The following is a 12,307-nucleotide window of genomic DNA, read 5'->3' on the forward strand; positions in this document are numbered from 1 at the left end:
CTGACTACACGTCCTTGAAAACATTTGTCCTACAAAATATCACTTACATGCTCCAAGCCCAGACACAGTACAATGACAACCAGTTGTGCTCTAGTTTAGTGCGGAAATTTTGAAAGGCTCTAACTGTGCATGTTCCTATGCCACAGTCTTGCAAAGCCTTGTACATTGTGGGAAGGGGTAACCACATTATTTCAGCTGTCACAACTGCTGAACATCTTTCAGATGACTGTGATTCATTCAAGCAGGAGACAGCATAAGAACTGTATCTCACTAACTTTGCAAAGGCATCTGTGGTCCTTAACATGACTGTTTCTCCGACTGGAAATACTACTTAACCTCGTTACCATATGATATGTTTTAAAAGACTTTAAAACCCCCCAGCCCTGCTAATTAGATCTGCTAGGCTGCATGATGGCAGTTTCAAGTGTCAGAAGCATGGCAGTTACACAGAGTTGCAACACCTGTGGGCCTAGAAGTCCACGTGCTTGAAACATAGAGTCTTCTGCCAGGGTCCCCGAGGCCTGATCTGGTATTTGCACATTTGTATACATTCCAGAAAGCTTTTTATTTTTTTATATTGGAACAAAGAACACAGAGATAAGGTCAAAGCAGCTATAGACTAGGTCTCCTCCATTCTGGTTGACTTGAGTAAAAGTCAAGAGCATTATAAGCTAGCAATGCCTTTTCATGCCCAGATTCATAGTAGATGTCCTTACCTTACCTTAACCTACCTGGGGTGTGCGTCCAGAAGGGACCAGGTCAGACAGAGGAATATGGCTTTCATTTTCTCTCGGTCTTCCTCCTTGGACACAGAATGCTCTCTGCCATCGGATGAGCCATCACTTTGTGACTTACATCAGCCAGCAGTGGTGCAGCAGTGTGCACTGACAGACAGACAGCCTCTGATGCTAAGCTCATGTATTCCCTTTATTGAACTGTACTAGTTATTGCAATCAGATTAAGTCACATTTATAAAGCAGACCATCCAGTTGCACTGAAACCGATTATATTCATTACATAGTTTTAATCACTGTCCGGTGAACTGGCAAATCCAATCAAAGCATTAGTCTTTAATTAAAAAAAATTAAAAAGAAATATTCAGACAATAGCCAAGCAATCACATCACAATGCACAGTTACCTAAAATCGCAATTAAAAAGCAGTTAACAAAAAAAAAAAAAAATCACACCTAATCTTTAACTATCAATATAATACAAGAAGCAACAAAGGGCAACAGCATCAAAGCAGATTTATCTAACACTATAAATTCAGTCAGAAGCAGAAGCTCTAAAGTACACTAGCTGAAGCAGGACAATAAAAAATACTGAGCATGGAATACTTTTAATCTCTTCCATTAATATTCATTTCCAGCTGCTTATAATAGCAGCGCCTCATGGCCAAATCATTAGAGTTTTACATCTGGGTTGCAAATGACACTTTGATTGGATGTAATGTTCAAATGGTCCTCCCCACTGTGCCACCGTCAAGTCTTCTGCAGAGAGGTGTCCTGTAGTGCCAGTGGCTCACTGTGCATGCTGGCTCAATGTGTGGTTCTGGAAAGACGAAAAAAGGAGACATGCATGAGGGGCAGAATAATAGAAAGCATGCCCATACCCTCCCACTCAGTACCATTTATGCAGAGCTCGACATAAAAGCTTCTCAATTATTACAAAACAAAATGCAACAAAGAAAAAGTACTCGTAAGTAACAGCTGCCAATATGACACATTTGCTTTGTTCTGACAGATCTGTTAATGCTGGCATGAACTTAGACAAAAAATGCTACAAGCCAAGTACAGCCATGATGATTTCTTTTTTATTTTTTCTTCCAAATCGTATAAAGAAAGCAGCAGCACTTCACAGGTCTTCAGAGATTCCCTCAACTTAACAATTAAAAACCCCACAACAACAAAACCTGAATCACGAGGGAAACCCTTGCCACATTTTACTCTTTATTCTCACTAGTACCGGGTGTGAGTACTGGCAGCGAGAGACACCAGATTGTGACACAGACTTCCCAGTCCAAGAAATACTTCAGCAATAACAGCTGAACTGCCAGTTCAGGTGCCAGAGAAAAACACCCAACAGAAAAAAAAAAAACAACAAACCAACAGGCTGGACATGAAACCTAGAAATTAAATCTCTTTAAAGAATAGACTTTGCTCTACACATTTATTTCTGCATTTTAGAGTCTTTTTTGTTCCCATTATTACTTTTGGTGCATTTGTAATAGCCACATGTCATCGCAATACCTCATGGCAGAGGATGCTGACCTGTCCTGCCACTCTGTGCAGAAGCCAATAAATCATGAAGTCAACCTTGGAGAGGGAGTATTTTTAGAGCAGCACCAAGTCACCTACATTTGGTGTGCTGACTGAAATGCCAGTCCTGTGTATAAGCTCATCTTTATTTGTATAATTCAACAACTATTTGAGCAACTAGAGAGGTGCTTCATGGGGAGCTTTTCTTAAGCTGAGTTCTCAGCATCACCAAATACAAAAATTCCTTTGCATTATTTCAAGCCTAGGCAATTTTACTCATCTCCATCTGCCTAATAACAGAGCTGGGCAAGTTCGCCAGCTTGAAGAATAAGTTTTTAAACATGAAATGAATTTTGAATCTAATTATTTATTTACAATGATGAAGTTTTAAAATAAAGCTATTTTAACTTTTCATAAATCATCTGGCCCTGCTATGCTATCCCCAGTTACATCTTGATCAGGAGAAAGAACGATCCCCTCCAATTTATCCAGGGATGACATCTCCCTTATAGAAACACGTCTGTGGAGTGGGCTGTGGGCAGCCCGTGATGCATGAGGCCAGGCAGCAGTGACCCCGTTTGCAGGCCGGAGCATTTCTGGACCATGCACTCCCAAAAAGTGACCACCAGGTGTCAGAAGTGTTGCTGAGTTCCCAAATCGTGGCAAAAGTTCCGTGCTACTGTGGCAGGCAGGCTGCAGGAAACTGCACTGTAACCGTCAGGCTGGAACGAGCCAGAATGCCACAGAGGCGGCAGAGGCATCACAGCTGCCGCACACACAAAAGGCGTCCTTGTGAAATTAAATACAAATACAATCAACTGGTGTAACCACAAAATAACCGTACCTTGGTTAGCACAACACTATTCCTCTGAGCACACCCAGTCTGTGATGCTAAGTATTTTGGAATCAAAACCCAGAAGTACTGTGCAAAGAGCTGGAGAGCTTACCAAGGAACCAAGCATAATACTCAAATAATGACAGGGGAATTGACAGTTGAAACTACTTTGCTTTTAGATAATTTAACATCATCAAACATGAAATCCAATTGCTTACTATTTTGCTACAAATGGAAATTTTCTTGCCCTTAAGAAGGGACGACCTTTGCAGTGCTGGATGTTATTCTTAAGCCAACTAATGACTTCATGAAAGAGGATGGATGGAGCTCTACAAACACAATGGCAGCACGGACTTGTCCACCTAACCTAGCTAGGAAAGCATGAAAATATGGAAGAACACACAGACCACTCTGTGCTCAGACACACTCCTCAGCATTTTAACAATGACTGTGTTTCTTGTGCACTTCATTACAGATCTATTTTTAGGTCATCTTGAATATCAATTAAAAAAAAAAAAGTGGAAGGTTTACCATCTTCAAATGAGGAGAAGGGCCTTTCGTGGTAAACAAATCCATACTTATTTAGGCAGTGTCACTTAAAAGATAATGCACAATCAGCACTAGATGCATGACACATAGTCTACAGTCAAAGAACATGATTTCAAACTTGTGTGGCTGCTGCATTGATTACACCAGGCAGGTCAATAAAGGAATGGTATGTGGCTCTAAATCTGATAATGAAGCTTTCATTCTAAGTCCTCCCTCCTCAAACACAGCTTAATAATATGTTCTGAACAGTCCTAATACAATGAATATAGTGGATTTGTGAGCAGAATTTACACAAAGAAACAAACAGATTATGCTCAAACCCTGCAGCTGTTCAGAGTTGGGTCAGGTAGGAGCTGAGAAGCTAGCCATAGGGGCTACCAGTTAAAGCCAAAAAAACCAAGCCCAAAAAAAAAAAAAAAAAAAAAAAAAAAAAAAACCAAAACAAAACAAAACAACAAAATCCTCATCCAAAACAAAATCCTTACAATTTTTCATATGCAAATCTTGATTTAGTCTTACTATCTTGGTAAGGTACCATTTATTCCCTTTGCATGCATTACTGTAGTCAATATGCTGACTAGTCCCTGGACCAGTGAATTAACATAGCCACATTTTACAGAGAACCTCTCAAATATAACCTGTAATTGCTATAGATGCAGGAGCTGGTGAGCACTGAATCCTCTTCCTGCTTTTCAGAGAGCAGGTCCTGCACAAGCCATGTGCATAAAAGCACAAGGCCTATGCACCCAAGAGCTAGTGAACACCAGACCATCAAGTTTCTGCATGTGCAAATACTGCATAACCATCACTGCTGGGTTTTTAGAAGATCCACGAAAGCCTACCCATATCCACTGCAACCAGTAGAGGTTTCTCACCTATTAAAATGTTATTTCAGACCACACAAACATGCTTTCCAAAAACAGTCTGGCAACCTGTTCCTATTACCAGCAACTGTCACGTCTTATCTTCTTGCTTCTACTCCCTCTGCCCCGTGTGTGTGCAGCTTATTGGAATTGTGCTTTGCAGATGTCAGAAAGCATCCGAGATGCTCAGTGCTTATGTCTCTTCTCACACATGTGTTTTGCATACCTGACCCATGCTTTATCAGATAACTTTATTAGGCATCTGTCTATGCCCACAAAGAAAATTCCCCTGCTTGACCCAGACTTTCAGAGCAATTGGCAAATAAGTCTGGTGCTGGTTTCTGCCCTGCCTGAGCAGAAAAAGCTTGGACTCCAGTGCTATGCTGGGCTGTGGGCAGCAGAATGAAACCAAAAAGGCCAGGAAGGAGTGTGATGCTATAGGAATGCTGCTCCCCAAGTTGCCTAAGGGAACTTCACCCAGCATTCCAGCAGGCAGGTGAGCTGGCAGGAGACAGCTCAGGCAGGATTTTTCAACTCTAGAAGTTGTAGTTTAAAAAAAAAAAAAAAAAAAAAAAAAAAAAAATTAAAAAAAAAAAAAAGTCTTAATGGGAAGTTCCAAAGGGAAAAATGAAACCTCTCCAGGCACACTCATGTGTTTGCACAGGTCTGCCTGCTCACAAGGACATCCATACACGTATGCTTCTGGGGGCTGGCAGGAGGCAGGACATCATTCAGAAGCTGCACAGTAAAAATGGTTCTTCACAGATCCTGTTAGCTCCCCTGGTTTATGCATGGCTCACAGCTGATACCCCACTGAATACATCATTCTGAGACACTGCAGCTGGAAAACTCTACAGCAGCACTAAGTCACCTGTCAAGACCACGTAAGTCACAGCTTATTTATAGGATGAGGTTGGAAAATTCCTTCTTTCCTTAAAAATCATGCAAAATGGGTAACAATTTCCTTAGCCACATCAGCGGGAAAAACGCAACTACTTTGAGCCTCAGGGCTCTAGCAGTGTTTAAGTGGAATTTTCTACTGGCTGCACAATCCCCATATGAACCATTTGTAGAAGTGCCTGTGACCAAGGAACTGGGAGATGGGTTTTGCAGGAAATGAAAAGATTTCAAAGACTGGTTGATTATTGTCTGCATAGATACTGATTGCTCTCCAGATCTTCCCTGGGGACACCCCCTGCCTGCCCTCTGGATGCGGATCAAGCCATTTGCACAGGACATCTACAATGAATATTTCTCTGCTTTTCTACACGTATTATTATGAAAACACTGGCATGACAATCTCCATTTTCAGAGCACTGTGTCAAGAAGGAAAGCATCAGGCTTGAAAGATGATCACTTACAGCAGTTCAAAGAACTCTTACAAGCTATATAAAGATCGAGAGAAAAAACACACACAAAAAAGCAGCACATGATGGAGCAAAGCTCCAAGCCTGGCAGTCAAGCTGGGAGTCTCCCACACTGCAGTGACATTCACTGCCAACAAGTCACAGGTGTACTACACAGGAGCAGGTGAAAAAAATAAAATGCAACTGCGAGGGGCGTGCTAATGGTTTGAGGCCATAATACATCCAGGCTACAGTGCCATTGTGCATCTGTTCTGTATTTAGATGTTTTGTAGCAGCCGCTCAGAAGCATGCTGCCCATGGGTGTGAGCACACACACCTAAAACACCTATGTTATACAGAGTTTAAGAAATGTCACAACAAGGCTGGCAATGACCCCCACCCTGAAGTGAAATTTATAAGCCTTCTGCAGTTATATAGAGATTGGGACTCTGATGAAAGGTTATAAAGCCTCTCTCTCTCACTCCCCCTTCCAAATCCTATTAAAATGAGCAGAAAACATTCCCTAAATCATTTCAGTGGGAATTATGGAGGTAATAGATTCATGCCACAAATAGCTGATGTGAAACAGGGTTAGCTATTAGGTGACCTGTGTGGATGAGCACACTGGATGTTTGGGAGAGGAGGGACATAGTACTTGATGCTTGTACATCACTTCTTCAGAGCCAGTTGTCCAGCCCATGCCTTGGTGCCTGGGGACACTGGGGTTGCTGCAGCACTACAAAACCACTCAGACTGGAGGCACCAACCCTAGACTGGAAACACCAACCTCAAGGTGATACATGAGCATGGCTGCCTAATTTTTGACATGGAAGATAATTCCTACTAATCCCTATATTTTTCCCAACATGCAGGGTGTCCTCCAGACCCAGGCAAATGGCCAGGTAGTTTCTTTCCCTGCCTGTCCCCACCTCCCCGTCCAAGTTTCTGCCACCCCTTCAAGCTCCATCCAGCTCCAAGCCCAAGGGATCAGTCTTAGCCAGGCCGGGCACTGTGCTCCCTTCCTTACCATTCTCTCGCCTTTGCCCCTTACAGGCAGGGCCAGGGGGAAACAAGAGAAGCAATCCCTCCATTGGCTGTCAAAACACACAGCTTGCCAGACAAAAACTAAACCTTAGATTCAGTTATTGACTTGAGGCAAAGGTTCAAGTCTCACATTTGAGACTTGATAAAAAAAGACAAAACAAAATGTCCAAGTTGCTACAAACAGAACTTCGACTGTCTAAATATTTACAAAATACCATCTGCAGCATTCTTTTTTCAAACAATGTTTTGCATCTTTTTTAATTCAAACTGCTCCAAAAATCTCTCAGCTGTTCCTCCCCATTACACATCATAAGCACACACACATATGTGCACAGGTACTATTTCCCTCTAACACCGATCTATAAAGATGAAAATCTTTATGCCTTGACTTTATAAAGGGATTACTTTAGGCAGAGGACACAAGATGACCCTTGCTTTCACCATCAGAGATTATGCTCTCTACAGAAAGCTGTGAGCCTTAAATTGGTGCTGCTGTAATCCTAAACTGGAGAGGCATTCAGGGGATGCCATGACCCAGAAGAGCAAGAGGGGAAAAAAGAACTTTTAGAAAAAATCACTGAAGGGGAGAGGGGTAAAAGGGAGAGAGAAAGGGAGAAAAGGAGAGCAAGCTTGCTTTACAGAATAAACCTATTTAGTTTTAATTTCGGGTTACTACTTTCCCTTTGCTATCAGACTCTAAAGAAAAATCACCTCTGCACCCTCTTGCAGTTTCTATGTGCTTATTTTTAGAACTGTTTGACAATTATCCAAGGGTCTAAGACTAACAGATGGCCTGTCTTAAAGCCTCATATGTTCACTAGTTTGCACTTCTGACAAACAGTAAATGTACTCAAGAGTGTGCCATAAACAGGGTTGAATGAATACTCAGAACACAATTTAGTTAATACACTTCATTAAAACTGATAGTGGTAACCAATGCTTCCCATAAACCTAGGTGTTAATTACCATTCCAGTTGTTTCAGGTAACCCTTACCCAGTGATACTGATATCTTTAGATCATAGTTTTTCAGGAAATACAGTATTATTTCTTTCCTGCCCCCTGGCATTTCACCACCACATAAAATGCTGGTAAAAAGTGAACTCCAAGTTATCGTGGTACTCAATAAAATAAAAAGATGTCAGGCAAGCCAGGCTCACATGTCCCTTCGTTATTTGAAGAATCCCTTGAAATGGAGGTAGAGGCAAAGGAAAGGTGGCATGTCCTTTGTGAAAGGAAACGGCTGCCTGTTACTGCTTCCTTCATCTCTGAGCGGCTGCTAAGTTGCCATGCGTCAGTCAGTCCCCGTGTCAGCACGCTCTGAGATGGCACTTCAGCAAATGCAGTTAGGAAGCTGTCCTTTACAAGTTATTGAACCAAGGGAAAAAATAAAAATCGCTTCTGGTGTCTAAGGAAATACGCCTGGAGGTTTGCTGTCAGCTCAAGAGCGAGGTTGCCTGTTTCCAGTGAAAATATCTGAGTCTGACTTATCTGATGCTCGCAAATACGTGATTAGTCTGGGGTCAAACACACCTTTCACTAGCATCGGGACACAACAATACCTGTCAGTGCCAGAGTGAAGTGAGCCCTGGCAGCCCTGGGGCTTCTGTACCTGCTGAGGAGGCTGAGCAGCACCCTTGGAGCCCAGCTCATCTGGAAGACAGCCTGAGCTACCTCCAGAAACATGTCTGGCTCCTGGTACTGTGTCTGGAGTCAACTGGAAAATTCAGAACTCAAGAATATTTATAGGGAACAAAAGCCCCTCCAGATGTGACTAAATACTGCCTGCTTTTTCCTACACAAGCCACCTTTTTGTGACTGGCATGTTCCTATATTGAAATACAACTGCCCAGGCATTGGTCTGTAAAACCCAGGCACACCCAGAAGCACCTCCACACTGCTGCCTGCCTTTGTTCTGCACCCCAGGGGCTTGTGTGCTCTGCTGCCATCCTGCATCAGCCCAGCATTGTACTTGCTCGGTTTTCTCTCTATACTTACACGGCTTCTGTTAATTTTAATGTGTTCTTGGATTTTGATAGACATGTCTGTGTTACTCTGGGCTTGGAAAAAAAGTACCTTTCTTAGAGTTATATTACCCAGCATCAGTCTTTTCTCACACCAGCTAAGGACTTTTTAGATGATTTATGAATTTAATTCCTCTTTTAATTCAGGTTGTTTAATCCTAATCAGACTTTGACAACTCACCTAACACGCTTTTCCCCTTTCCACTTGAGACTAATAATTCTGTATTGTCAGTCTTCTAGACCTGACATCTCTTTTCTGTTCTCTCAAAACTCAGAAGAAGCCAAGGTGAGCCTATTACAGGTGAACTCCAAATGCAAGCCTAAGCCTCCATAGCCTCTCATATTTGATTAAATGCCTCACCAAAAAGTCTGTACATGTCTTTGAAAACCACTGGGTAAAACACTGAAGCACAAAAGCAAACTGAAGCCTTTGGGAAAATTTCCCTACCACGGAACTTTGGAAATAAACCCCCCAAGAGAATACATTATTAAGAGATAACTGGAGTCTGCTGTTAGAGAAGCTAGCCGTAAACACACCATGATTCACTGAGGCACCCAATGAAACCAGGGAGCTAATAATACCTGTCCTGAGGGACTACACACTCCTGAGAATTTCACTCAGAAATGCAAATTTATCAGCATCCTTCTGAATTGTAGTCTACAGTATACCATATGCAAGATCAAAACAGGCTGAGAAGAAGAACCTTACACTTCCTACATATAAAGAGAGAGGGACAAATTCACTGTTGTCAGAAGTGCATAAAACTAGAATATTTTTAGAATGTATCCACTTCTTCAGTCCCACCATTTCTCCCTGGTCAGAGCATCAGAGAAAGCCTGCGCTGCCCACAGATACCCTCCTTTGCCCGTGCTACACCAAAAACTCCAATGTACGATCCAGTGCTGACCTGTGTTTTGCTACTTACAGGTCCTGCTTGGGGAAGCAATGGCATTTCAAAATGTTTCCAAGAGGAAAAACCATTTCTCAGGAATCCTTCTTAGGTATTCCTCTCAAAAACACAGTTTGTCAATTTGTTTGAAGCATATCTCATCAATCTCTCCTTGATCCAAGCTAAATCACATTGCAGAAGCCAGTTAATTGTCCATTTTTTTTGAGAGTTGGCATCTTTCATTATGGGACCCTCTGTGACACTTCTATAAACACTACATGATTTCCTGATGGGATGGCATCCTCTCAACCTGCTTCTCAAACAATACTTTGAGCAAAAGGGAAATGCTTTATATAGTATAGCAACCACTAGTCAAAACACATAGATAAAAGCTTCATTCAGTGACCATTTGCAAGTGAATATAACACAACAAAAGTCAGGAAATACGAAGTTGAACCTCAAACTGGCTCCTCAACTTGCTCTGCTGTTCTTTGGTATGGCAAAAGTCACTGATTTTTTGGTAGTTTTTTTTTTCCTTGGCAATAGTTAAGATACTCTTGGTGCTAAGGATCACATATAAAGCAGTTGCAACCTTAACTGTGAATTTTAATGTAAAAATTAACAGGAGCACATCTTGCACTCTACACTTAGGCAACATCCTCCATTGAATGATTGGAGTTGCAGCTGAACCAAGTTCCTTGGATTAAATAAACAAGTGTGGACAGCCAGACTTCATGTAAGCCATGCCTACTTGAAGTACATCATCATCCTTCTATCTGTAATTCTTTTAAAATGCAGCAACTAAAGTAAAATTCCCTGTAATGGAATACTGATCTGGCAAATGGTATAGCCTTGTGTTACCATTTTTAATTAGAGGCAGGTAAATATTCCTGTCACGTGGCATGCACATGTTGCTTGGGCTGACAAAATGGCCAGTCGCTGACCTGTTGCCTTGTATGTAATGGGTGTCATCACTGGTTTCTAATTTCAAAACGGGCATAAAAGCCTTCCAATGCAAGTCTCTCTGCTATAAAATAGCACATAGTTTACAGAAGTACTTTACATACTGCTTCATTAGTGTATGTGCCACCATCAGAGCAGAAGTCTGGATATGGGATTGTGTTTAACCTACTGTCCACTGCCTTGAGAAATTCAGCCCAAAGGAGCCAGCAGTATGAAAAAGCCACACAGGCTTTGTTACTGTAAGTAAAAGAAGGGATGAAATATGACCAACATGAGCTGTCTCCTTCAAGACATCACAAGACAAAACTGTGAGGCAACATCACTGTGGTATGTGTGTGAATGTTAAAAATTGGGATTTTCCAGCCAGTGCTGCTCTATTACAACAGTCACTGGTCTCAGGAAAATCTGCCTTCTAAACAGCAAGATGCTACATTTTAAACCATTACAATTTCATGTGACGATTAAGAGCATGTGTGGGCCCCAAAAGTGGACACATTTTTAAGTATCATAGAATGTTTTGTGTTGGAAGACACCTTAAAGTTATTTTAGTTCCAACACCCTCCCATAGGCAGTGATAACTTCCACTAGAATATGTTGCTCACAGCCCTGTCCAACCAGGACTTGAACACTTCCAAGGAGTAGACATTGGCAGCTTCTCTGGGCAACCAGTTCCAATGTGTCACCACCCTCACAATGAAGACCTTCCTAATATAAAATCTAAATCTAAACTTTTTTAAAGACATAACCCCTTGTCCTATCACTACATTGCCTAAGTTACTCTCCAACTTTCTTGCAGATCCTCCCTCAAGTACTGGAAGGCTGATAGGTGTCCCCAAAGCCTTCTCCTCTCCAAACCCAGCTCTCCAAGCCTGTTGTCATAGGAGAGGTGCTCCTACCCCCTTATTATTTTTGTAGCCCTCCTCCAGACATGCTTTTCTTATGCTAGGAAATAGAGAGCTGAACACAGTACTCCAGAAGGGAGAATCACCTTCCTCAACCTGCTGGTCACATTTCTATGTTCTAAATCTCCTCTCTACTCCTTTTGGAGACATAAGGATGTCATGCACCAATGATAAATATGCTATATACAGTTAAATCTCAATGTCCATGGCATTTATTCAGATTTAACTGAGTGAATACAACACATGAGGAGGCTTTGTCTGTTTCTGCATGGTGCAAAGTTGTGGCAATTTGGTTCTGCAGACATGTTCTGCATGGAAGTGACCTTGGGGTGTCCATAGGCCTGCATAGGACACAGAACAGAAGACACACAACACGTTCTGCAGTGAATCAGCTGAAGCAGGGCTGACTTGATAGGATCAGGGCTATTTCTGCCAAATCTGGGATGTCTCATATGATGTTGGGGTGACAGAGCCTCTTTGAACTCAAGTTAATCTTACACAAAGCCATAAACAGTCTCTACACTGGTCTTACATCTATCATCTACATTTTTCCAAGATCCCATCACCTCATTAAGGACACACAGTTCAGTATCTTGTAAGTTATTCTATTAACATGAAACATGAAGAAAGAAGA

At 41.9% G+C, this 12,307-nt stretch overlaps 1 protein-coding gene across 3 annotated transcripts in view; it reads right to left on the bottom strand.

Moving 5' to 3' along the window:
* Positions 1-909: 909 nt before the first annotated feature.
* The window catches only part of ZNF423 (zinc finger protein 423), a 233,952-nt gene continuing 222,554 nt past the window's right edge, over positions 910-12,307 (bottom strand). For all 3 annotated transcript variants that reach the window (XM_064160340.1, XM_064160339.1, XM_064160341.1), the window contains one exon: positions 910-1,552. In XM_064160340.1, the coding sequence (XP_064016410.1) occupies positions 1,523-1,552 (30 nt within the window). In that variant the 3' untranslated portion in view covers positions 910-1,522. The remainder of the gene's footprint in view (positions 1,553-12,307) is intronic.

This window comes from Pogoniulus pusillus, chromosome 20 (assembly GCF_015220805.1).
Source record: "Pogoniulus pusillus isolate bPogPus1 chromosome 20, bPogPus1.pri, whole genome shotgun sequence".
Taxonomy (NCBI): domain Eukaryota; kingdom Metazoa; phylum Chordata; class Aves; order Piciformes; family Lybiidae; genus Pogoniulus; species Pogoniulus pusillus.